We start from the raw sequence: 27,570 nt of genomic DNA, 5'->3' as shown, positions 1-27,570 counted from the left end.
AGGTTTGTTGTATGATCGGAGGGCCTAGGGGCCCTGGAGGAAAGGTAATGAGACCCCAGAGAAACCATCTGTCTTGGGAGCTATAGAATGGTTCCACTGAGTGACAGATAGGGACTCAGGAGCTGAGGGAGCTGGGAGAGAACACAGAGGCTCAACTAGTGGCCTGTTGGTGAGGACTGGAGGGAGGATGCCAGGGAAAAGTGGCAATGGAAGAGCCCCTTATCTTTGTCATATAAATTCCTCCTAGAATGTAGCTGTAACCCAGGGAAAGAAGGGACTCAAAACTGACTGCAATTACATTTCAACCAATTCTGTATAATGGAGACTCAACAGAAAAATTAAGTTGATAAATAGAAAAATAAAGAAAGCTCTGTTTCTTGTCCTCCTGACTTTGAGGCTCAAAATATGTTACCAGGTAAAGTGCTCCTGGTATATCAGCCTCAGTGCTAGTCAGTGATTTATAAGCATTTAGGGGATTTCTAATCTGAGAGGTCTCTCTCTTTTAATCTTGATAATCACTTTAGGAAGTGGATTTCAAGATGGGTACTGTGAGGCTCAGGGAGAAGTAACTTGTATAAGTTTATACAGTAAATACCAGAACTGTATTGGAACAAAGACTGACACCAAGGCACATGCCATTAACCTCAATGCTTTACCACTTCCCCATTTCCCCAGAGGGTGAGCCCTGGCTGAGTGGGCAACAGGCCAAATTAATATTGTTAGTATGGGTTCCCAGTCCTTGGCATCTTGTCCCTGGCTGCAGGGGTTTTAACCCAAATGGGCCACAAGCAGTCCTCTCAAGCCAGTAGTTTCCTGCTGTCTCTGCAAACCACGGTAGCAATACCCAACACTTACCTTCCTCCCGTTCACGAAGAAAACCAACACATCTGATCTCGATGGGCAAGGCATTGTACTTATAAATAGGTTTTGCCTTACAACTTTAGGTGGGAATGTGCTTTGGCACCAGCCACGGAATTGAGCTCAAAGGATTTAGGTCCAAGCACTGAAATCCTTCCTTGTGTGGAAGCTGGCAGCTTCGAGTCCCAGAGAGCAGGGCAGGAGGTGGAGTCTCTGGTTTCCTGGCGCTTTAAGCCTAGGGCACCTGTGGGGCCCAGCCTCTTACCTGATACCTCACTCTGCCTCCCATCAATCCTGGCTTTGAAGCCTGCTCCATGCATGGTCCACACCTCTTCTTGCTTTCTCTGAAGTTGGAGGATCTCAGTGTGAAAACCATAAACAACCATCTAAGCTTAAACCTACCCGGTGCACTGCCTCAGCCCCAGGAATATATCGTGGATGGATTTCCTTCTTCTCAAGGAGAGATGGAAGTATGCTTTCTGACACATCCCACTTTTCCCAACTTTTATTTTAGTTGAAGAAATGTCTCCTCATAGGAAATCATTTGAACAAGTTCATTCTGTGCCCTAAAATGGAGGTGTGAGGTGTTGTATCCACTCAGTGCTTCTCTACCCTTCCTACATTCTCCCCAACTACACATTGGAAAATAGTGGTCTAGTCAAGGCAACCACTTTACAGATAAATAGAGGCCCAGATAGGTCAGATAAGTAGCTCAGGGCCATGTAGAAAGTAAGTGGCAAAGCATAAATTAAAACCAAGAGCTCTTGGATTAAAACACCTGCAAGTGTATAGACAGATTCCTTGATAAAAAGGAAAATATCATTTGATCTTTCTATCTCTAGTTAGCTATCTGTAGATAAAATTAAACAGTTCTTATTCTTTCAACTAAAGTAATGTGAAGGACTTAGCCTCACATATGGGTGAAACAGGTAGCTGCTCAAGTGGTCTGAGTTCAGGAGAGGAGGCAAAAACCCTCTGTTACTCAACACTTTCTTCATGAGTGTGTGGAGTCCTGGCTTGCTATCATTGGAGTCAACCCATTACCTTAAGTCAAGCTCACTGTGTGACAAGTGCCTCAGCCCAGAGACCACAAGTACCTGGCATCACCTAGACCTGGTTAACTGAGGAAGATCCTCTTCCCCACTGGTCTAGATGTGCTTTCAGAACCCTTCCCACCGTGGCTAGTCCAGAAACATTTCTAATTAGATGCAGTTGGCAGCTTTCAACTTTCATTTATATTTCTGATGGGGTTATTTATTTATTTATTTCAGTTACAGTTGACATTCAATATTATTTTATATTAATTTCAGGTGTACAGCATAGTGGTTAGACATGTATATAATTTATGCAGTGATGCCCTCATTAATCTAGCACCCAGCTGGCACTACACATACTTGTGGCAACATTTCTGACTCTATTCTCTATGCTGTACTTTACTCCACATGACTAATTTGTAACTACCAATTTGTATTTCTTAATCCCTTCACTTCTTTTACTCAGCCCTCCAACCCCTCTCACATCTGGCAATGATCGGTTCTCTGTATGAGTCTGTTTCTGTTTTGTTTTTTTAATTTTGTTCTTTAGATTTCACATGTAAGTGAGATCATATGGTATTTGTCTTTCTCAGCCTGACTTATTTCACTTAGCATAATATCTTCTAGGTCCATCCAAGGTGTCGCAAATGGTAAGATTTCATTCTTTTTTTATGGCAGAGTAAAATCACATTGCACATATGTACCACGTCTTCTTTACCCAGTCATCTATTGATGGACACTTAGGTTGGTGTCATATCTTGGCTATTGCAAATAATGCTGCAATGAACCTAGGGTACATATATCTTTTCGAATTAGGGTTTTGGATTTCTTTGGATAAATACCCAGAAGTGGAATTGCTGGGTCATAAGGTAGTTCTATTTTTAATTTTTAAAGGAAATTCCAAAACATTTTCCATGGTGGCTGCATCAATTTGCAATCCCACCAACACTGCACAAGGGTTGCCTTTTCTCCACATCCTCCCCAACAGTTGTTGTTTGTTGATTTATTGATGACAGCCATTCTGACAGGAGTGAGGTGATATCTCATTGTGGTTTTATTATGCCTTCCTCTGATGATTGGTGCCGTTGAACATCTTTTCATATGTCTATTGGCCATCTATATGTCCTCCTTGGAAAAATGTCTATACAGGTCCTCTGTGCATTTTTAAATGGAATAGTTTGGGTTTCTTTTGGTGTTGAGTTGTATGAGTTCTTTATAAATTTTGGATATTAGCTCCTTATCAGATGTATCATTGGCAATTATCTCTCCCATCTTTTCATTTTGTTGATGGTTTCCTTTGCTGTGCAAAAAACTTTTTAGTTTGTTGTAGTCCCAGTTGTTCATATTTTCTTTTGTTTTCCTTGCCGGAGGAGATTAGAAAAAAATACCACCAAGAGCAATATCAGAGAGTTTACTGCCTATGTTTTCTTCTAGAGTTTTATGGTTTTAGGTCTTACATTTAAATCTTTAATCCATTTGAGTTTATTCTTGTATATGTTGTAAGAAGGTGGTCCGGTTTCATTGTTTTTTGCACGTATCTATCATTTTTCCTACACCATTTATTAAATGGACTATCTTTATCCTACTCTACGTTATTGCCTCCTTTGTTATAGATTAAATGACCAGATTGGCGTGGGTTTATTTCTGGGCTCTTTCTTCTGTTCACTGATCTATGTGTCTGTTTTTATGCCAGTACCATGCTGTTTTGATTACTATAGCCTTTAGTATAGTTTGATATCAGGTAACATGATACCTCCAATTTTGTTCTTCTTTCTCAAGACTGCTGTGGCTACTCAGGGTGTTTCGTGGTTTCATATAACTTTTATTTGTTCTAGTTCTGTGAAAAATGCCATTGGTATTTTGATATGGATTGCGTTGACTCTATCTATAGACAGACACACAGATTCCTTTGGGTATAGGGACATTTTAACGATGTTAATTCTTCCTATTGACAAGCATGGGATATGCTTCCATTTATTTGTTTCTTTTTCACTTTCTTTCTTCAGTGTCTTATAGTTTTCTGAGTATAAGTCTTTTACCTCCTTGGGTAAATTTATGCTATTGGTATTTTATTTATTTTTTAATTTATTTATAAATGGGGTTGTTTTTGTAATTTCTCTTTCTGAAGTTCATCATTGGTGTATAAAAAGGCAACTGATTTCTGAATATTAATTTTGTATCCTGCTGCTTTGTTAAATTTATTTATCAGTTCAATCAAGTTGTTGTCCTTTCAATTTTTATAGTGGAGGATGCCGTTCAGCTTCAAGTTGTTGTCCTTTTTTAGTCTTAGTTGTGGGCGCAGCTCAGCTCCAGGTTCAGTTGCCGTTTTCTAGTTGCAGGGGGCACAGCCCACCATCCCTTGTGGGAGTCGAACTGGCAACCTTGTGGTTGAGAGCCCACTGGCCCATGTGGGAATCGAACTGGCAGCCTTTGGAGTTAGGAGCATGGAACGCTAACCGCCTGAGCCACCGGGCCGACCCCACAGTTTTACTTCTTTCTTTTTAGTTTGAATGCCTCTTGTTTCTTTTTCTTATCTGGTTGCTGCGGCTAGGACTTCCAACACTATGTTGAATAAAGGTGGTGAAAGTGAACATCTTTGTCATGTTCCAGATCTTAAATAAAACACTTTTAGCTTTTTCGCATTGAGTATGATTTTAGCTGTGAGTTTATCATGTAAGGCCTTATTATATTGAGGTATTTTCCCTCTATTTCCACTTTGCTGAGAGTTTTTATCATAAATGGATGCTGGATTTTGTCAAACGCTTTTTTTGTATCTATTGATATGATCATATGATTTTTACCTTTCATTTTGTTTATGTGGTGTATCACATTAATTTATTTGTAAATATTGAAACAAACTTGCATCCCAGGAATAAGTCCCACTTAATCATGGTGTATGATCTTTTTAATGTATTGCTGGATTCGATTTGCTAATTTGTTGTTGAGGATTTTTACATCTATGTTCATCAGAGATATTGGCCTATAATTTTCTTTTTTTGTAATGTCTTTGGTTTTGGAGTGAGGGTAATGGTGGGCTCATAAAATGAGCTTGGGAGCTTTCCCTTCTCTGTAATTTTTTGGAATAGTTTGAGAAGGACAGGTGTTAATTCTCCTTTGAATGTTTGGTAAAATTCACCTGTGAAGCCATATAATCCAGCACTTTTGTTTGTTGGGAGTTTTTTGATTACTGCTTCAATTCTGTTAGTAGTAATGGGTTGATTCAGATTTTCTGTTTCTTCCTGATTCAGTCTTGGAAGATTGTATGTTTTTAAAAATTTATCCATTCCTTCCAGATTGTCCAATTTTTTGGCTTATAATTGCTCATAATATTTTCTCATAATCCTTTGTATTTCTCTGTTGTCAGTTGTCACTTCTCTTCTTTCATTTCTGATTTTATTTATTTAAGTCCTCTCTTTTTTCTTGATGAGTCTGGTTAAAGGTTTAGCAATTTTGATTATCTTTTTCAAAAAACTAGCTTTTGGTTTCATTAATTTTTTGGATTGTTTTTTAAGACTCTGTTTCATTTATTTCTGCTCTGATCTTTATTATTTCCTTCCTTCAATTGACTTTAGCCTTTGCTTCCTGTTCTTTTTCTAGGTCTTTTAAGTGTAAGGTTAGATTGTTTATTGGAGATTTTTATTGGTTCTTGAGGTAGGCCTATATTGCTATGCCTTTCCCTCTTAGGACTGTTTTTGCTGTGTCCTTTAGATTCTGGGTCATTGTGTTTTCATTTTTATTTGTCTCAAGGTATCTTTTAATTTCTTCTTTGATCTTATTGTTGACCCATTCATTATTTAGTAGCATGTTTTTTAGCCTCCAATGTTTGTGTGTTTTCAGTTCTTTTCTTGTAATTGATTTCTAGTTTCATAATATTGTAGTCAGAAAAGATGCTTGATACTCCTCTAATCTTAAATTTATTGAGATTTGTTTTGTGGCCTAACATGTGGTCTATCCTGGAAAACATTTCATAGGCACTTGAAAAGAATGTATATTCTGCTGCTTTAGGGTGAAATGCTCTAAAAACATCAATTAAATCCATCTGGTCTAGTGTGTAATTTAAGGCTACTGTTTCCTTGTTGACTTTCTGTCTGGTAGATCTGTCCATTGGTGTCAATGGATGTTCAAGTCCCTACTATGACTGAATTACTGTTGCGCTCTCCCTTTGTGGTTGGTCGATATTTGCATTATACATTTAGGTGCTCCTATGTTGCATGCATAAATGTTTACAAGGGGTATATCCTCTTTTTGGATTGATCCCTTTATCATTATGTAATATTCCTCTTTTTCTCTGGATATAGCCTTTGTTTTAAAGTCTATTTTGTCAATATAAGTATTGCTGCCTCAGCTTTCTTTTCGTTTCCATTCATGTGAAGTGTTTTTTTCCATCCCTTTACTTTCAGTCTGTGTGTCTTTCAATCTGAAGTTTGTCTCTTGTAGACAGCATATGTATGGGTGTTTTTTTCATATCCATTCAGCTACCCTATGACTTTTGATTGGAGCATTTAATTCATTTACATTTAAAGTGATTATTGATAGATGCACAGTTATTGTCATTTTATGATTCATTTTTATGTTCTTCCCCCCCCTCCACCCCTCTCACCCCCCTGCCACACACACACTTCTTCTTCAAGAAGGCCATTTAACATTTCTTGTAATACTGATTTGGTGGTGATGAACTCCTTTCGTGTTTTCTTGTCTGGGAAGCTGTATATCTCTCCTTCAATTTTAAATGATAGCCTTGCTGGGTAGAGTAGTCTTGGTTGTAGGTCCTTATTTTTCAATATTTTGTGCCAATCCCTTCTTGCCTGCAAAGTTTCTGTTGAGAAATCAGCTGGCAGTCTCATGGGAACTCCCTTGTATGTAACTAACTGCTTGTCTCTTGCTTCTGTTAAGATTCTCTTTTTGTCTTTAACATTTGCCATTTTAATTATAATGTGTCTTGATGCGGGATTGTTAGGGTTTATCTTGTTTGGGACTGGCTGCACTTCCTGGACTTCCTTCATCAGGTGAAGAAAGTTTTCAGTCATTATTTCTTCAAATAGGTTCTCAATTTCTTGCTTTCTCTCTTCTCCTTCTAGTGATGCATTGTTGTTATGCTTGGTGTTCTCCAGAGGCCTCTTAATCTATCCTTATTTTTTGGATTCTTTTTCTATTGGGTGTATTCTGCTACCTTATTTTCCAAGTCGCTGATTAAGTCCTCTGCTTTATCTAGTCCGTTGGTGATTCCTTCTTGTGCATTCTTCATTTCAATTATTTTATTCTTCACTTGTGACTGGGTCTTTTTTATGGTTTATTTATTTATTTATTATTGTTGTCGTTGTTATTATTATCTTGCTTGTTATCTCTTTGTTGAAGTTCTCACTAAGTTCCTTGAGCATCTTTATAACCGTTATTTTGAACTCTGTCTCGGTGGGTTGCTTGTCTCCATTTTGTTTAGTTCTTTTTCTGGAGTTATCTCCTGTTTTTTTCTTTGGGATGTATTTCTTTGTTTCCTCGTCTTAGCTGCTTCTCTATGTTTGTTTCTTTGTATTAGGTAGATCTGCTAATTCTCCAAGTCTTGGCTGGATGATTTTATGTAGTACGTGCCCTTGTGGGGCCCAGTGGCACAGACTCCCTGGGCACCTGCTCCGGGTGCTCCAGGAATGTCCCTTGTATGGGTTGTGTGTGCCCTTCCATTGTATTTGAACCTTGATTTCTATTAGCATATTAGTGGGTGGGATTGACCCTCACACTGACTGGCTGTGGGCTTTGGCCATATCCATAGCTTATGGACTGCTGTGAGGGAGGCTTACCCTGTGGAATGGGATTTGCCTCAGTGGGATTTGCCTGCTGAGACTGCTCTTTGCATGTGTCACTTGTGGGGCTAATTGGATGGTGCTCTGTTGTGGTCTGGTTTGGTGCCAGTGTTAAGCCTGGAGTTACTCAGCAAAAGTCTCGAAGCACACCGAGGCCAGCTGCCGCCCACCTGGTGACCACGGATCCCTGAGCATTGTCCAAAAAAGAGTGCAATGTGGGCATGGCTGGCTGCTACCCTCATTCCCTGAAAATAACACCTAGCCAGACAATCAGCTCTAATACTTCTTTTGGAGCAAAAATTAATATAAGACCCAGTATTTATTATATTATATTATATTATATTATATTATATTATATTATATTATATTATATTATATTATATAAGAGCGGGTCTTATATTATAGTAAAATAAGACCGGGTCTTATATTAATTTTTGCTCCAAAAGACACATTAGAGCTGATTGCCCAGCTACATCTTATTTTTGGGGAAACACAGTAGCTGAGAAAATGCCTCTGGCATTGCTCAAATTTGGTGGGGTCCTAGGAAGTCACCAGGGTGGAGTGAGCGGAGTTTACCAGGCCAATACACATTTACATTTGGTTGTGTGGGGAAGTGCTCAACACAGGAAAGATGGTGTTCACCTGCTAGTTACACAGGAAAAGGACTCCACACAGGGAAAATGGTGACTCACTCTGTCCTCATCTTGACGTCACACAACTCAGTCTCTTCCTGTATATCTCTGACACCTCCCAAGTCATTATCCCTCCACGAGAGCCCGGGGTGAGTTCCTGTGAGTGAGTCTGTGAGTGGGAGCTTTAAGGGTACATCTGGGTTTCCTGGAGCCTTGTGTCTAATCCTGTCAGTTGGAATCCCCACTCTATTTTACAGCCAGATGCCATGGGGCCTCTTCCCAGCATAAATACTCTAGGCTGGGGAACCTGGTGTGGGGCTGGGGTCCCTTCCTCCTCTGTGGGGAACCTCCGTGGCTGAGATATCCCTCCGAATTCTCAACTGCCATGTGGAGGTGTGGGGCTGACCTGTTCCGCCTCTCTGCCTCTCCTAACAGTCTCAACATGGCGGCTTCTTTATATCCTTTGTTATAAAACTTCTGTTCAGGAAGACTTCAGATGGTTCTCCAAGTTGATTATTCTATAATTTGGCTGTAATTTTAATGTGGTCACTGGAGAAGGCAAGCACAGTGTTTATCTATTCCTCCATCTTGGATTCTTCCTTGATCAGCTTCCAACTTTCTTTACAATTCTAATACCTAGGTCCCATCTTCATGCACCTATGGAGATGAGTGTTTACGAACATGTGCATGTACTTGGGTGTGTATGTGGCAGTTTCACATGTGTTAAATAGTTGCTGAATAAATACATAACAAGGTCATGAGAGGAGAAGTTGGAGATGATGCTGTGAATTAAGGCCTTCAAGTCAGATATCGGATTATGCCACCTTTGCTAAAAATACCCCCAACAGCTCTCTGAGGTCTCAAACATAACGAGCAAACTCCTGGCCCAGTGTGAAAAGCCCTCCACAATCTGTCCCTGCTTCTGGCCTTAGACTCTCTTGCTCTTCAAAAATAATCTTCTGCCCCAATCAAACTACTCTTCTCATCATAATTCTTCTGCTTAAACCTGGCATTTCTCTACCTGAAACCTTCCAATGGCTCCTGTCACACTTAGCAAAACCTGATATGCTTTCCATGGAGGCCTCACGGGATCGGCCCCGCCCATCTCTCTGAGCACATCTTCAACTGCTTTCTCCCTTGTTTGTAATCTCTGCCACATTGGCCCTTTCCCTGCTTGTTGAAAGTGCTGAATTCTTTCCTGTCCCAAGGCATTGTTGTATGTTCTGCAATCTGCCTCAACTTCTCTTTTCTCAGACATTGGCATGGCTGATGCCTTCTTATTTGAGTCTGAGTTCTTTTCTGATGACCCAGTCTGAAGTAGCACCTCCTTCATGCTCTCTGTACCACCCCATTTCATTCCATCTATAGCACTCATGTTTACCTGACATGGATTCTTGTTCACCTTTTTAGCTGCTTTGTACATTGGAATGTAAGTTCCATGATGTCTGGGACATTACTTTCAACTCACCACTATATCCCTGGGCCTAGAAAGGTGCCTACCCTAGAGTAAATGCCCCATAAGTATTTGTTGAATGACTGAAGAAGGTTCTTCTATGTCTGCAATGCTAACTACCTGGTTCCTGTCCCACTGTGATTGCCTTCCCTCCCTCTTTATCTAACACCAAAAAGCAGCATCAAACCTCCCTTCTCTCCTTTCTCTTAATTCCAAAAGCACCAGTAGATCCAACCAATTGCTTCTTTACTTTTCATTTAACAAACCAGGAACCAGGAAACTAGTCTCTTATCTGCCACTAATGGTTGGCTATCTTTTCAATGTTTGTGTCTAATTTTCTAATTAGGTAATAAGCTTCTGGAGATTAGAATAGCTAGTTGTATCCCTCACAATGCTCAGCATGAATGACAACTTGTTCTTTGCAGGGGTTAATAAATGCTTGACTGATTACCTAAACTACTTTAAATGAACATTAGTGATTCATTCATTCATTCATTCATTCATTCATTCATTCATTCATTCACCAAGTAGATGTTGAACATCTATCTCGCACCAGGCCTTATGCAAAGTGGTAGAGGCACAGTGGAAAACAAGATCTACAACTTTCTTACTCCAAGGAGTTTATGGTTAAGAGGAGAGACAATTAACCTGTGATTAAATATTTACCATTGTGAGAAGCATAGAACAGGGGGATTAGCTTTATTTTGGGGAGAGGGATCAGTGAAGGCCCTAAGGGACATCTAGTCCTGAAACATAAGTAGGAGTTAATTGAATGAGAATTGGTAATGGTGGGGGGCCGCCTGGGGAAAGAGAGACTGGACAGAGGCCCTTCTTATGGCTGCTTCCACTTAGGGAAAAACTGACTCAGGGATTGCTTTTAGGGGTCCACAGTTAGTTCACCACCTTACTTTGTCCCTTAAAAAAGGGAAACCAGTGAACACAAAGAGCACAAGATTCCCATTTATAGGAGCAGGAATGCTGCCAATGAAAAACATTGTGTTTCAAAATGCTTGGGATAAATCCTTAAGTGTTGATATAAAATACAAGCATTTAATGTATAAGAACAGCTTTAGAATACTATAATCAGATTATGGTATTAGGGTTGGAAGATATAAAAGGACTTCGGATTAAGGGAACAAAATATGTTAATTTCTGGGAAACTGGAAACTGACCTTGAATATTTTCAAACTTGTTTCAGCCAGGGAACCTTTTGTTTGAATGAAATCTTATGAAGTGTGAACAAATTAAACACAAAGTTTACTGCTTGGCTGAGTGGGCTGTGGGTGAGGCCTGCAGTTCTTTGGTTTTCTCTTCCTTCAGAAACACCCCAGTTTCTGGGAGCTCAGTCTAAAAATCATTCACTGCAGAGTGAAGACAGGCTTGACCAAGGTAGGATGATTTCTCTGCCAAGTGTTTCTCTCAGATCTCATCCAAGACAATGGGAAAAGCAGCCACTGCTTCTTTTCTTTCTTTCCTTTCCTTTCCTTTTCTTTTCTTTTCTCTTTAAAGGAAAAAGAAAGACTAAATTTCTTCACTTTTAAATGGATTGTTCTGGTGGGTGAGAGAAACTCAAATCTATTGACTCAGGTGCTTGTATGTTTCTTATGAAAAGGTATTACGAGTTACATCAAAGAATCATGTTACTCAATGACAGAATTAATATTGGAAATGATTCTGCCCTTCCCCATAACTTAAACAAATCTATTTCTGGGAAAAAAATGTAATGAATGCTGTTCGCTGACGTAAATGGAAAAGTACTGGCCACTATTTCTGTGTCCCTGGTGTGCTGCCGTCTGTTGTGAGCTCTTCAGAAGCCAAAGATGGAAAACATGTGAGCAAATCAACAGTGGAACACTTTTTAGGACCCTTGGGTTGGTCATTAAATGCCCATGTTCCAGACCGTCCATTCTCAGCATTTTGACTATGAGGCTTCTTCCCTTTCCCTCCCAGCTCCAATTGTTCAGCATTGGCTGAACCAGGTGGCCGCGGGGCTTATGGGAAGCTGGGTACCAGTGAGGCCTCAGGCTGTGAGGGAGAGGGGTTCTCTCCACCACAGTCGAGGGGAGTCCTGAAAATCCACACCTTGAGAACTGTGAATCTGGAGGAGAGTTTGCTCCTTTGGAGTATGAGTGGGGCATAGAGAGAGTTTGACATTGGTGTGACTAGGAGGTCACCTGCCAAATGAGTCGCACGTACCCTTCCTGCCCCTGGGTCTGGATGAGTACGAGGAGTGGGCCTGGACGGTAGAACATCTGGCCAAAAAGGAGTATTCTCAAGCCTTCAGAATTTCAGCTTGCTTGGGACCTGCCGTCCCTTTCTTCTTTCCTATTTCTCCCTTTGGAATGCTAATGTCTATGCTATGCTCTATTAGATTAAATAGAGATCTGATCTGGTCAATTATTTGAAAAGTATCTGTTTTGGGATACTTGCCATGTATTTTGGAAGCACATAACATGTTTGGTTTCCTAGGTTCACAGCTGGAGAGCAGTTTGCCTATATATGAGAAGGACATGAATTTTGGGGGCTTAGGTGTGGAATAGTATGGTCTGAATGTTTGTGTCCCCCCAAATTCATATGTTGAATCCTAACCCCCAAAGTGATGTTAGTAGGAGGTGTAGCCTTTGGGAGGCGAAGAAGTCATGAGGTAGAGCCTTCCTATTTGGAACTAGTGCCCTTATAAGAGACCTCAGAGAGCGCCCTTTCCCCTTCCACCAAATAAGGACACAGTAGGAAGATAGCAGTCTGTGCTCACCAGACGCCAAATCTGCTGGTACCTAGATCTTGGACCTCCTGGCTTCCAGAACTGTGAGAAATAAATGTTTGTTTTTTATAAGCCACCTAGTCTATGGTATTATGTTTTAGTCCTAAATGGACTGAGACAAACCCCCATGATGTTGTAGATCTTCAGGATAATGCAAGTAAAAGTAATTTTGATCCTTTATTATACATTTTGGTGAAAATTTGCATCCTAAAATATAATCATGCAGTGACCTAAACTACAGAGAATAATTAAAACATGCAAAAATTACCCTTGACAATGGGAGCCAACTTATATTTTGCTCTGGTTTGAAAATGTTAAGGTCAATCACGAACTCTTTCATTTTCTAAGGAAAATGTAGGATTAAGACACACGGATGGACCAAGGTGTAAATGTTGAAGGATCATCTCTGGGTATCTGAAAAAGATCAACAGAAGGAAGATGGTTACTAATGACACATTGTTATGGTGAACAAACAAAACAGAAACAGACTCACAGACACAGAGAACCAACTGATGGTTGCCAGGGAGGATGGGTGAAAAAGGGAAGGGATTATGAAGTACGACATAGTCATGGGGGTGTACAGTACAGTATAGGGAATATAGTCAATAATATTGTAATAACTATGTAAGGTATCAGGCGGGTTCTAGACTTATTGGGGAGAGCACTCCGTAATTTATATAAATGTCTAACCACTATGCTATACACCTAAAACTAATATAATACTGAATGTCAGCTGTAATTGAAAAAATGAAAAAACAAAACAAAAACCTTAATAAACAGGTCAAGGAAGAAAATCTGTTTAATCATCGCAACAAAATAAAAGCTTCTGAAATTCACAGCTGTTAAAAAATAAAAGGGGTCTGAATTCTGCTGGTGTGCCCGTGGGGCCTTTGGCCTCTATCCCTTTCTCCTGCCTGGAACACAGTCATGACATCAGCAGTGCAGCCAGCATCTTGTAATCGTGAGATGAAAGCCACACTCTGAGGAGAGTGGAACAGGAACAGGGAAGCAACCTACATCCCAGATGGCATTATTGGACTGCCCTGGGCTCCAGAACTTTTTTTGTTTCTGAAAAATAAATTTCTGTCTTGTTTTTAAAAAAATTGCTGTTATATGAAAAAAATTGTACTTAAGAAAAATTGTATTTTTAAAAAACAAATCAACATCCACTTTATCCTTATCAAAATCATAATTTTCATGTTTCTTTCAGTCCTTGAGTCATAAATCTCCTTATTCTTGTAAACATCTTTTTTTTGGATTGATTTATTGCCCCTATTATTATTATTATTATTACTATTATTTTACTAGTTTCAAGTGTACGAAGCAATGTAATAGTTAGACATTTAAACCCCTCATAAAGTGATAACCCACCCCCAAGCTACTACTCCTCCGACATCGTATATAATTGTTCCAGTACCATTGACTGTCTTCCCTATGCTGTACTCCACAGCCTGTGACTATATGTACCTGTATATTTACAGTCGACATTCAATACTATTCTACTTCAGCTTCAGGTGTGTAGCGTGTTGGTCAGGCATCTACTCTGTCTTATGATGTGATCTCCCTGATAAGTCCAGTGCCCGTCTGGTACCTTACCTGATCTTTACAACATTGTTGATTATATTCCCCCTACTGTATTAACTATCAATTTGTATTTCTTAATATCTTCACCTTTTTCACCCTGACCCCAACACCATTCCCATCTGTCACCCTGATCGATCTAGTACCTATCTGGCACCATGCCTAGTTATTACAATATTGTTGACTATATTCCTTATGCTATACCCTACATCCCCATGACAACTGTGTAACACCCAATTTGTTCTTCTTAGTCCCTTCCCCTTTCACCCATCCTTAACTCCCCTCCCATCTTAAAGAAGTCCCTCTAAGAGTCCTTGTAATACTGGTTTGGTGGTGATGAACTTCTCATAAACTTCTTATGCTTGGAATAAGATGCATCTTATTCGGAGGCCCTGTAATTTCAAAGGCATAAAGTACAATCTAATTTTATGCCAGCAACTCATTTAGGGCTGCAGTAAGCAGCTGAATACAGGAGTAGTCTCTGATGATAGTTCCAAATATGTTTTTAGCAGCTGGAAAATGGAACTATATTCTATTAATGTGTACCCAGTGACTTGATATTTTAATTTAAGTTATTTTTATTAGTTTGCTTAACACATACTTTACAAATAATCGACCAGATGTCTATTTAATCTAATTTGGTTATTGTGCTAATTAAAATATCACATCAACTGCATTTCAGCCAAATGTTTAAAGAAATAACCTACTACTTCTATTTGCTATTAACACTGACTGAACTGGGTGTGTTTTTCTTTGGGGTCAGAAACAATTAAACCATCATTTAGAGAGGTTCACTCACTTTGCAGTTGCTTTGACGCATATAGGTAGAAGCAAGTGGAGGAAAAATGAGAATTTTCATTGGAAGAGATGAACCTGCCCTGTAAAGTTTGTCATGGTTACCAAATTTACGCCAAGAACCTGAAAGATTACAACAGGAGCCTCTCCTCACGACCCTTACCATCTCCGTAAACTGATCCATGCAATTCATTCTAATCAACTCAGGAGTTGCTGGGCTATTCAGGGTGAAGGTCGTGGTCAACCCTCTTTCTCTTCGGGCAGCAGTCACTGCATCTTGTATGGCAAAGAACACGGAGGATCCCAAGAACATTCCAGCCTCACCCAGTCCCTGAGAAGGAGTGCAAAAGGCCATCAGAAATGCATGGTTGTTTTAGCAATAATTTGTGTTCACACACACACATGCGCATGCACACACACACACACACACACACACACACACACACTCACTCACCTCTTCTGGCTTTATTACCCTCAGAGTGGAGTGTGTCTGACTTGCCAGAATTGATTCCTCTCATGCCGATTTGTGTGTGGGGTCCTTCTCAGAGTAGCCCATGAAAATGCCCCAGGACATCAGGGTAGCAGGGCAACTAAAAACTCCTGTTCCTCCACCCAGGTCAAGAAGACCAAAGCCCTTGGTGCCCTGTAGGGTACTCCAACTTTGGTTTCAGACCATTTGTGTTTAATCGAAGACCACAACAAAACCACAATCTTTTGGCTGAGCTTGAAAGACAGTGAGATGGTTGCCTCTGGACTGCTGAGTTTTCACATGTGCTCACTTCCCTGGGTGTGGGTTGGATGCTTTTGAATTAACAGTATGGGGCCATTGTATTCTGAATAATTCTCGTACTGATTTTTCTTCTTTCTTCCTTCAAAGTTGTCTGGTCTTTGGCCTATGTCCAGGGCTTTAGAAGAGAGATGGGACAAAGTGCCCTAAGTAAATAGACTACCCCAGGCTGTGGTTTTTGCTCTGAAGCAGATGTGGAAGGACAGGGGGAGCTGGTGAAAGAAGTGGTTTCCTCTGAGGTGAGGAGGAAGGGATGTCTTGTGCCCTATTTGGAGCAGAACCGGCATGAAGGTGGCTAGACCTCAAGAGGCAGGGTCAGTCAGGACAGTCGTTAGAGATGTCCCTGGCCAAAGTCTGGTGCACAAGTGGAGATAGAGGCCTTTCATACAGGAAGTCTGACCTTCCTTCCAACTTTGACCTACTCCTGAGAAAGAGGGAGAATTCCCTGTAAACCTGAGGTTAGAGATGCCATCTGTACGGGCAGTTATGGGCTCAGAATAGCACTTACTTTGGAGAAGTTGTGTTTTTGTGTACTTGCATTCGAGAACCTTTCCCTTAAGTCTATATGGGCCAGTGAGACCCCCCTTGGCTACAAGGAACATGGGTCAACACCTCTGGTATCAGTGTCTATTAAAACCTCAGAGAAAATCAATGGTCAAGGAGAAACTTGTTTGAAAGCCCATGCTGACTTGGGAAGGGTGTGAGAAAGGAAGAATTGAATCTGGAGGACATGTGGAAAGGGTGCACAAAAGAAAACTCTGGGCTGGTGAAATTTGTCTAAAACTTCAGTTTTATCTCATGGTGGCACTTAGCCTAATGAATCAAGATGTTTGACTCCACCTTTAACCATCTTGTTTGATTTAAATTAGTTTCATGATATCTCTCAAGAGTGAAGATTCTATTTGGGTTTCTGAACGTCAGTGAGCACCACTTTGTCATGAGTTTGTTTTTCTTTTCCCATCTCCCTTTGGGATCTGCAATTCCAAGGTGTAAGCAAATTCAGGAGACTGTTTCATTACTTCTTGAAGGATTATGGGCTCAACTAAGCACCCCTTCATTCATGTGCTAAAGTCCTACCCCCAGTACCCGCGTACATGACCACATCTGGAGATAAGTTCTTTAGAGAGACAATGAAGTTAAAATGAGGTCTTTGGGGTTGCTTATAAGAAAAGGAAATTAGGACACAGAGAGAGTGACATCAGACATGTACACACACAGAAAGATGATTACGTGAGGACACAGTGGGAAGGTGGCTATCTGCAAGCTAAAGGGAGGCCTCAGAAGAAATCAAACCTTGATCTTGGACTTCCAGCCTCCAGAACTGTGAGAAAATATACCTCTGTTTTTTAATTCATCCAGTCAGATATTTTGCTATGGCAGCCCTAGCAAGCGAATAGAGAGATCTCAAGTTCTTACCTTGGATGAGTAGATGGCTATGGGGTTTTGGGAATGCACCAAAGTGACATAGAACTCTTCTGGTATTTCAGCGACAGCGGGGATTTTGTAGTCATTTGTACCCCGAGAATAAAGCACACCTTCTGGGGAATATTTCAGTTCTTCTGTGGTATATAATCCCATGCCTTGAATAAATCCTCCTTCAACCTACAGACAAAATTTTCCCAGTTTATAAGCAAAAGATATTGATTGGATAAATACTCCCATGGGACTGCACATGGCGCTCTGAGCAATAGTGAGCCATTTGGGAAAGCTCTATGACAGACTTTACAAAAGGTCCTTCAGGATCTGGTGCCTGCCATCCTGCATGGCCTCATCCCTAGCTCTTCTTGCCCAGCTATCCCGCATTCCAGGGACCTGACACTTGTCAAATTCCAGGGAACCCTCCAAGCTCACCAGATTCCTTCAGACCTCCAAGTCTTTGTGAAGACAGTTGCCCCTGACTCTCTCCACTGCTCCCCAGCTCAGCTTGTCCACCTGGTAAACTCCTATTCACCCTCCAAGTTTCCAGCTGAAGCATAACTGCCTCATTGGAGCCTTTGGAATCCTCCCACCATCTCCTGGGTGGATTTAGAAACTGCTTCTTCCGGGCTCACTGCATTTGAACCCATTCCCCCATCAGGGTGGCACTCAGAGGGAATTTTCCTTGCTCAACTCTCTCACTTTTGCTCTTGCTTCACTCTCTCTTGCTAATTTATAAGTATACTGAGTCCTGGCCTTCTTGTATCGTATACTTAGCATGGTGCCTGGTGCATAAATACTCAATAAATTTTGTTGAATTAGATGAAAAAGAAGCTAACATTAAAGGACCAGGAACTAGAATAAATGGAATCAAGACACCATTTATTATAATATTTGGATTTGTTAACTTCCTTTTATAAATTACCATGGAGAGTAGATCAATGTTAAACAAGGTGGGTTGGAAGAAATATTTCTATTAAATTAAATATTTTTTTATTAAAAGCCATGTTGAGTTTTAATTGCAAACTATTATGATCTTAGGGAAAAAGGCTTAAGGTCCTATTTAAGGGATTGTCTGCCTTGAGGTTAAACAAATTGAAGGAAAGTCACAGTTTGCATTTTATTGATTTGTAAACAAATTTAGATGCTGCATGTGGGTCTTTCCAAATGCTTGCCCCTAAAGGAAAAGACTGAGGTCCAAGAGTTCCAGTCTAACACACTTCTGGTTTTCTTTCCTTTTCCAATGGGACCAACGTAGTGTTTTCCCTATCATAACATCTATATTTTTGCCTTTGCTTAAGCAATAAAGAGGCAGGAACAAGCTGGGAGGAGGGGATAGAAAGGGGAAAGGTAGTTGGGGCCTGAGGCTAGCTTTGGTTCTCAAACTTTACAGACTTAAGATGAGTTTCAGGTACGGATTAAATGTGCAGATTACAAGTCCCAGTTTAGCAAAGTTATGATGGAGAAGTCTGCGCCTGGGTGGGCATAGGAATCCACATTTCCAATAAAAACTATAGGTGCTTTTGTTGCAGTCTGAGGACCACATTTTGAGGAAAACTAAGGGGACAGTTAAATTTTTCCTCAGAAAGCCCAACGGCCAATCTAGGTAAACCAATCTCTTAGGATTTAGGAGGGCGGGGAGCTGTTGGTAGACGAAAGTACCACATGTCTGTCAGGGTTAATGCCAAGCTGCTCAACCTGTCCAGCTACTGAGGTCTAGACTGTGGACCAGCTGCCTCACTTCACCTGGGAGCTGGTGGGCAGGTGTGGGGTGAGGTGATGCAGCAGGTCCGTTGGCCCCACTTTGAGTAACAAGGCTAGAGAAAAAAAAAAAAAAAGCAAAGCTACACCAATAGCTGGAAAGATTGTAACTTAAAGTTTAAAAAGGCTGTGGGTGGGCGGTGGGATGGCTCAGTTGGTAAGAGCGCGAGCTCTGAAAAACAGTGTTGCCGGTCGATTCTGACATGGGCCAGTGAGCTGTACCCTCTGCAACTAGATTGAAGGACACGACTTGGAGCTGATTGGCCCTGGAGAAACACACTGTTTCCCAGTATTCCCCAATTAAAAAAACAACAACAACAAAAAATGTTTTCACCTTTAAAAAAAAAAGGCTTTGGATGCATTAATTTCATTTATCTGCAAGATAAAAAGTAAAAAATTCAGCAAAGGGGAAAAATTGTGTTTAAGTATTTCTTTTTTCCTTATATTTCTCTAAAATTTTCAGTCTATTTAAATTCAATATTAATTTGAATATTAATGTAATTTTATTATGTATTTATATAATGCTACTAATTATAAATGTTAATCAATTGTACATTAATTAACTAGAAGTCATGGAGAATTATAAAGCAGGATAACTCACACATATACCTGCCACGCAAAGACAACCATTGTTTACTTTTTCTTAAATTTTCTTCCAATTTTTAATCAATTTTTTTGGTGTGTGTAATATAATACACATTGCAGAACACTTGCACCAGGTATAAATGCCATTTGGAGAACTCTGGGAAATAATATTCTGAATGGAATTGACCGAAAGTCCCTTTGGGGTGGTCGGGTATCACTCACCTGCCCAATGTCCACGGCTGGATTTATGCTGAAAGCAGCATCCATGAAGATGTCAGTCCTAAGGAGCTGTGCCAAGAGAAAATACATCATGGAAAATGTTAATATTATTGATTTAAAATAGATTTTTACTACCTGTCCCTGGATCTTCCACCGGCAGGATCAGGGCGGTTATTGTTCACAGCATAGAAAATGCATCCATGTTCATGTTCAACTATGAAGATGGTGAACACCAATGTCGCTCCTTACCTTGTGAGCCCCGGTCAGACAGTCGACTTCAACCTCAGAACAGGCAACTCCGTAAATAAAATACGGAAAAGCATGACCTTCCTCCTTCTCCCAGTCCATATTTGTCTGGTAGCCTCTGAGAAGAGAAATCAGGAGTGAAAGAAAAGGCACTTCCCCACCAGTGGTCTGATCACCTGTGGTGCTCTGGGTCCTGGGGATGAACAGAGCTCCTACCCCCTGGGTGAAGGCCTGTCTCCCCTTCTGTGAGGGGGACTGTGGTGATCAGAGAGGCAAGAGTACCACTGTGGACACGGGGAGAAGGTCCACTACTGTCTGAGCCCTACTGTCCAACATACAGTTACTGGGATGGGTCAGATGTGTGTCCCTCCTGGTTGGTAAACAGCTGAGGCCCCAAGCAGTCCCTGGCCCCTCCACCCCCGGATTCCCGTCCCCACCCCCAGGACCCATGACTGAAGGTTTCACACCGGGCACAGCAGTGCTCCAGTGCACTCCAGGCACTGTTCCGATTAATGAGCGCACACCATCTCTGCCCAAGTATGATCTAAACCAAGGTGAAAACGTCCTTTACTTGAAATATCCAGTCGTTGACAGGCTGATGGATTCTTCGAAGGCTTTTTCAATCTGGAAGGCATGATTGGTTACAAAGAAATATAAGTTTAGGAAAAGTAATGAAAAATTCCACGCTGAGCTTGCCTCCTCTTGTTTGCTCACTGCAGCCACATTCATCTCGAGCACAATACACCTTGTAAAAGCCATAGGTTATGCTTTTCAAGGGAGGTGCTTAAAGGCAGCTGCTAGCTGTGCTCTGGGACCCTCTAGTTTTTGGAGTTGCACAGTGTAAAGGTTATTATTTTTTCACCCTTTTCAGCTTTCTAAATTAGGGAGGGGGTAGGCCATATTCATGTACTTATGTGCATAGCCATGTACACAGGAAGATGTATATGTATATACACACACACATGTATACATATGTATGTGTGCATTTTTAACCTGCTTTTCCCCAAAGAATTCAATTGGCTGTCTCAGTAGATATAATGTGTCAGCTTTCCAGCTGGAGCAAACTGGGTAGGGCTGGGAATAATAATACTAGTGATAATTGGAATAATTATTAAAAATAGAACTGTTAAAAGGTTTTTAAAAATATGAAATTTCCTAATTTTTAAACATTGACAACTAATTAAAAACCGTGTGGGCTTTTAACCAAAACTTGTCCAGGGGCCAATTTCTCTATTTTTAATTTCTGTCTTTTTTTTTTGGTCTCTTTGAGAAATCCATTAGATTTATCAATTAAAATATGTTTGCCATTATAAAATATGTTTGTCATCAATATATAAAACGGTGGGGGGAAATCTATTGTAAGAAAACAGATGTAGGGAAAGGCAATCTTTTCCTATGACACATGTTCTTTCTGAATCTGGAGAATCTGGTTTCCCTCCAGGGCAGGTACATGCAACATAAGCCTCTATTACATAACTACCCTTCTGGGATCTGGAAGGTCCTGAAAGGAGTAAATAGTGCTGAAGAGCTTAGCTCCTGTTTCACTGCTATTAAACCAAGATATAAGAAACTCTGGGGAAATTTCATCCTCTCTAAATAGCCCAGTTAACATCTTTTAAACCTTTGCCAAGAGCAAAGAGAGAGCAAGGGCCAAGGGGGCTAACTGGGGCCGGAGAGTTTGATTAGTTTTCATAATCACAGCTGGCCTAAGTTTTGAAGCAAACATATACACGGCAAAGACTTGAATCAAAAGGATTCAGTTCTTTCGTAAGAAGGTCAGCAGAGTGACTTCCGGGTCCGCATTCCTTTCTATCACCTGTGTTGGAAACAAAACAGAGAGTATTATGGGGACTGAATCAGTGACCCAGGGGAACGACTGTCATGGCCTACTGGATTTAGGGATTGGGGTATAATATTAGGTCCAATTTCATCTGCCTCTGCTTTTTTGTGATCTGAGGACAAACAGTCTTCACATACATATAGAGAATAGGAGACTCACCAAACAAGTGTGGCAACAGTGGTCTTCTATGTGATGTGATGACAGCTAGAACTACTGCTGTGTAAAGGTACACTGGAAGCTATATTCTTCATGTTTGTTCCATTGTTTATTTCTGTGGAATCTTCTAACCCAATCTTGTGTGCTCTTGAAATATTTTGAATTGGGAAGAGACCTGGATGGTGTGTGTGTGTGTGTGTGTGTGTGTGTGTGTGTGTGTGTGTGTGTGTGAGAGAGAGAGAGAGAGAGAGAGAGAGAGAGAGAGAGAGAGAGAGAGAGAGAGTTTCTATTCTGGTACCCCTGAGACACCTCTAGTAGGAAGTACGTGTAATAACATTGGGGATCGGTGGCGAAAAGGGGAGAGTTGCTGGTTGCTGTCATTTTGGAGAGGCCCTAGAGTAAGCCAATCCCCTCATTGGCAGAGTGGCTGACGGTGAGCCTTGTAGCCCCAGGTCAGGACACCAGGTGGAACATTAGAATTCCTGCCTCCCTCACCTTGAAAAGTGGAGGATTTAGCACTGAAAGCCATGGAGGGACCTTCTTTGGTGTTTCTTTCCCATTTGCTTATTTGAGGATATTTCCTTTGACTTTAACTTGGGGTGTCCTGCAAACACTTCCAGTAATTCTCTTGCATCAGAGGAAAGAAAGATACAGTGGGCTACTCAGGTTAGGTTCTTCCTTTCTCCCCAGAAGAAAAATATGAACTTGTGTAGACCTCAAAGAATAAAAAAGAACAGGAAGATGCTTCCAAGTATAAATTCAACTGCTTTCTGGATCTCTAGGGGGCTCCTAATTAACAAAAGAAGACCCCTCCTCTGCCTGCCCTTACTCTCCCATCCCAGGTCCTTTAAAAACATTTATTGAGAATGTGGTTGGACAGTATTTTTATTATCTTGCTGACTCCTACCCCGACCACACACACAGCTGTATTTCCTTCAACCCTTGACTTATTCCCTCTTCTGGATCTAGCTACTTCATTCTGGACTCATGAATCAGAAGGGACATGGAATAGAAAATAGAGGAAAGAACTTTCCAAGTCTACAGCAATGGAACAAGGGAGTAAGGACTCAGCTCATAGCTGATAGTTTTGGAAGGTAGTATGGTGGCTGCTGGCCATGGAGACTGGATACAGCAGAGAGAGTTAGAAGGGAAATAATGAGAACTTAGAGGCTCTATGTTCTATCTCCTTTCTTGAGTCAAGCTCTGGGGCAGGCGGTGAGGTGAACATGACCAAATCCCAATTAGGTTTGTTGTATGATCGGAGGGCCTAGGGGCCCTGGAGGAAAGGTAATGAGACCCCAGAGAAACCATCTGTCTTGGGAGCTATAGAATGGTTCCACTGAGTGACAGATAGGGACTCAGGAGCTGAGGGGAGCTGGGAGAGAACACAGAGGCTCAACTAGTGGCCTGTTGGTGAGGACTGGAGGGGAGGATGCCAGGGAAAAGTGGCAATGGAAGAGCCCCTTATCTTTGTCATATAAATTCCTCCTAGAATGTAGCTGTAACCCAGGGAAAGAAGGGACTCAAAACTGACTGCAATTACATTTCAACCAATTCTGTATAATGGAGACTCAACAGAAAAATTAAGTTGATAAATAGAAAAATAAAGAAAGCTCTGTTTCTTGTCCTCCTGACTTTGAGGCTCAAAATATGTTACCAGGTAAAGTGCTCCTGGTATATCAGCCTCAGTGCTAGTCAGTGATTTATAAGCATTTAGGGGATTTCTAATCTGAGAGGTCTCTCTCTTTTAATCTTGATAATCACTTTAGGAAGTGGATTTCAAGATGGGTACTGTGAGGCTCAGGGAGAAGTAACTTGTATAAGTTTATACAGTAAATACCAGAACTGTATTGGAACAAAGACTGACACCAAGGCACATGCCATTAACCTCAATGCTTTATCACTTCCCCATTTCCCCAGAGGGTGAGCCCTGGCTGAGTGGGCAACAGGCCAAATTAATATTGTTAGTATGGGTTCCCAGTCCTTGGCATCTTGTCCCTGGCTGCAGGGGTTTTAACCCAAATGGGCCACAAGCAGTCCTCTCAAGCCAGTAGTTTCCTGCTGTCTCTGCAAACCACGGTAGCAATACCCAACACTTACCTTCCTCCCGTTCACGAAGAAAACCAACTCATCTGATTTCGATGGACAAAGCATTGCACTTGTAAATAGGTTTTGCCTTACAACTTTAGGTGGGAATGTACTTTGGCACCAGCCACGGAATTTAGCTCAAAGGATTTAGGTCGAAGCACTGAAATCCTTCCTTGTGTGGAAGCTGGCAGCTTCGAGTCCCAGAGAGCAGGGCAGGAGGTGGAGTCTCTGGTTTCCTGGCTTTTTAAGTCTAGGGCACCTGTGGGGCCCAGCCTCTTACCTGATACCTCACTCTGCTTCCCACCAATCCTGGCTTCGAAGCCTGCTCCATGCATGGTCCACACCTCTTCTTGCTTTCTCTGAAGTTGGAGGATCTCAGTGTGAAAACCATAAACAATCATCTAAGCTTAAACCTACCCGGTGCACTGCCTCAGCCCCAAAATATATCATGGATGGATTTCCTTCTTCTCAAGGAGAGATAGAAGTGTGCTTTCTGACACGTCCCACTTTTCCCAACTTTTATTTTAGTTGAAGAAATGTCTCCTCATAGGAAATCATTTGAACAAGTTCATTCTGTGCCCTAAAATGGAGGTGTGAGGTGTTGTATCCACTCAGTGCTTCTCTACCCTTCCTACATTCTCCCCAACTACACATTGGAAAATAGTGGTCTAGTCAAGGCAACCACTTTACAGATAAATAGAGGCCCAGATAGGTCAGATAAGTAGCTCAGGGCCATGCAGAAAGTAAGTGGCAAAGCATAAATTAAAACCAAGAGCTCTTGGATTAAAACACCTGCAGGTGTATAGACAGATTCCTTGATAAAAAGGAAAATATCATTTGATCTTTCTATCTCTAGTTAGCTATCTGTAGATAAAATTAAACAGTTCTTATTCTTTCAACTAAAGTAATGAGCAGGACTTAGCCTCACATATGGGTGAAACAGGTAGCTGCTCAAGTGGTCTGAGTTCAGGAGAGGAGGCAAAAACCCTCTGTTACCCAATGCTTTCCTCATGAGTGTGTGGAGTCCTGGCTTGCTATCATTGGAGTCAACCCATTACCTTAAGGCAAGCTCACTGTGTGACAAGTGCCTCAGCCCAGAGACCACAAGTACCTGGCATCACCTAGACCTGGTTAACTGAGGAAGATTCTCTTCCCCACTGGTCTAGATGTGCTTTCAGAACCCTTCCCACCGTGGCTAGTCCAGAAACGTTTCTAATTAAATGCAGTTGGCAGCTTTCAACTTTCTTTCATTTTTTTTTTTTTTTTCTGATGGGGTTATTTATTTATTTATTTCAGTTACAGTTGACATTCAATATTATTTTATATTAATTTCAGGTGTACAGCATAGTGGTCAGATATGTATATAATTTATGCAGTGATGCCCTCATTAATCTAGCACCCAGCTGGCACTACACATACTTGTGGCAACATTTCTGACTCTATTCTCTATGCTGTACTTTACTCCACATGACTAATTTGTAACTACCAATTTGTATTTCTTAATCCCTTCACTTCTTTTACTCAGCCCTCCAACCCCTCTCACATCTGGCAATGATTGGTTCTCTTTATGAGTCTAATTCTGTTTTGTTTTTTAATTTTGTTCTTTAGATTTCACATGTAAGTGAGATCATATGGTATTTGTCTTTCTCAGCCTGACTTATTTCACTTAGCATAATATCTTCTAGGTCCATCCAAGGTGTCGCAAATGGTAAGATTTCATTCTTTTTTTTATAGCAGAGTAAAATCACATTGTACATATGTATCACATCTTCTTTATCCAGTCATCTATTGATGGACACTTAGGTTGGTGTCATATCTTGGCTATTGTAAATAATGCTGCAATGAACCTAGGGTCCATATATCTTTTCGAATTAGGGTTTTGGATTTCTTTGGATAAATACCCAGAGGTGGAATTGCTGGGTCATAAGGTAGTTCTATTTTTAAATTTTTAAGGAAACTCCAAAACATTTTCCATGGTGGCTGCATCAATTTGCAATCCCACCAACACTACACAAGGGTTGCCTTTTCTCCACATACTCCCCAACAGCTGTTGTTTGTTGATTTATTGATGATAGCCATTCTGACAGGTGTGAGGTGGTATCTCATTGTGGTTTTATTGTGCCTTCCTCTGATGATTGGTGCCGTTGAACATCTTTTCATATGTCTATTGGCCATCTATATGTCCTCCTTGGAAAAATGTCTATACAGGTCCTCTGTGCATTTTTAAATGGAATAGTTTGTTTTTTTTTGGTGTTGAGTTGTATGAGTTCTTTATAAATTTTGGATATTAGCCCCTTATCAGATGTATCATTGGCAATTATCTCTCCCATCTTTTCATTTTGTTGATGGTTTCCTTTGCTGTGCAAAAAACTTTTTAGTTTGTTGTAGTCCCAGTTGTTCATATTTTCTTTTGTTTTCCTTGCCGGAGGAGATTAGAAAAAAATATCACCAAGCGCAATATCAGAGAGTTTACTGCCTAAGGTTTCTTCTAGAGTTTTATGGTTTCAGGTCTTACATTTAAATCTTTAATCCATTTTGAGTTTTTTCTTGAATATGTTGTAAGAAGGTGGTCCAGTTTCATTTTTTTGCATGTATCTATCATTTTTCCTACACCGTTTATTAAATGGACTATCTTTATCCTACTCTACGTTATTGCCTCCTTTGTTATAGATTAAATGACCATATTGGCATGGGTTTATTTTTGGGCTCTCTCTTCTGTTCACTGATCTATGTGTCCGTTTTTATGCCAGTACCATGCTGTTTTGATTACTATAGCCTTTAGTATAGTTTGATATCAGGTAACATGATACCTCCAATTTTGTTCTTCTTTCTCAAGATTGCTGTGGCTACTCAGGGTGTTTCGTGGTTTCATATAACTTTTAAGATTATTTGTTCTAGCTCTGTGAAAAATGCCATTGGTATTTTGATATGGATTGCATTGACTCTATAGACAGACACACAGATTCCTTCGGGTATAGGGACATTTTAACGATATTAATTCTTCCTATTGACAAGCATGGGATATGCTTCCATTTATTTGTTTCTTCTTCAGTTTCTTTCTTCAGTGTCTTATAGTTTTCTGAGTATAGGTCTTTTATCTCCTTGGTTAAATTTATGCTGTGGTATTTTATTTATTTTTTAATGTATTTATAAATGGGATTGTTTTTGTAATTTCTCTTTCTGAAGTTCATCATTGATGTATACAAATGCAACTGATTTCTGAATATCAATTTTGTATCCTGCTGCTTTGTTACATTTATTTATCAGTTCAATAGTTGTTTGGTGGAATCGTTAGGGTTTCCTGTATAGTATTATGTCATCTGCAAATAATCACAGTTTTTTTTTTGTTTTTTAGATTTTTATTGGGGAAGGGGAACAGGACTTTTATTGGGGAAGAGTGTGTACTTCCAGGCCTTTTCCCAAGTCAAGTTGTTGTCCTTTCAATTTTTATAGTGGAGGATGCCGTTCAGCTTCAAGTTGTTGTCCTTTTTTTAGTCTTAGTTGTGGGGGGCGCAGCTCAGCTCCAGGTTCAGTTGCCGTTTTCTAGTTGCAGGGGGCACAGC

The 27,570-nt window shown here is 40.6% G+C and overlaps 1 protein-coding gene across 1 annotated transcript; it reads right to left on the bottom strand.

Annotated features, from left to right (window-relative positions):
- Positions 1–12,703: 12,703 nt before the first annotated feature.
- On the bottom strand, positions 12,704–20,895 carry LOC141568058 (aldehyde oxidase 4-like). The gene is made up of 6 exons (XM_074317347.1): positions 20,495–20,895; positions 19,927–20,041; positions 19,681–19,746; positions 17,113–17,298; positions 15,073–15,240; positions 12,704–12,947 (listed from the first exon to the last, which is right to left on the bottom strand). The coding sequence occupies exons 1-6, from the start codon at positions 20,680–20,682 to the stop codon at positions 12,894–12,896; spliced, it is 777 nt and encodes a 258-aa protein (XP_074173448.1). The 5' UTR covers positions 20,683–20,895; the 3' UTR covers positions 12,704–12,893.
- Positions 20,896–27,570: the final 6,675 nt, after the last annotated feature.

The sequence above is a fragment of the Rhinolophus sinicus genome, linkage group LG01, assembly GCF_036562045.2.
Source record: "Rhinolophus sinicus isolate RSC01 linkage group LG01, ASM3656204v1, whole genome shotgun sequence".
Classification (NCBI taxonomy): domain Eukaryota; kingdom Metazoa; phylum Chordata; class Mammalia; order Chiroptera; family Rhinolophidae; genus Rhinolophus; species Rhinolophus sinicus.
Note: the sequence above shows the minus strand (reverse complement) of the source record. Positions and strands in the feature narration are given on the sequence as shown.

Coding starts and splice junctions, on each gene's coding strand:
- LOC141568058 (XM_074317347.1), bottom strand. CDS start 20,682: ATGGCTTTTACAAGGTGTATTGTGCTCGAGATGAATGTGGCTGCAGTG. Junction 20,042..20,494: donor TCAACGACTGGATATTTCAA/GTAAAGGACGTT, acceptor TTCTCTTCTCAG/AGGCTACCAGACAAATATGG. Junction 15,241..17,112: donor TAGCCATCTACTCATCCAAG/GTAAGAACTTGA, acceptor ACTCCTTCTCAG/GGACTGGGTGAGGCTGGAAT.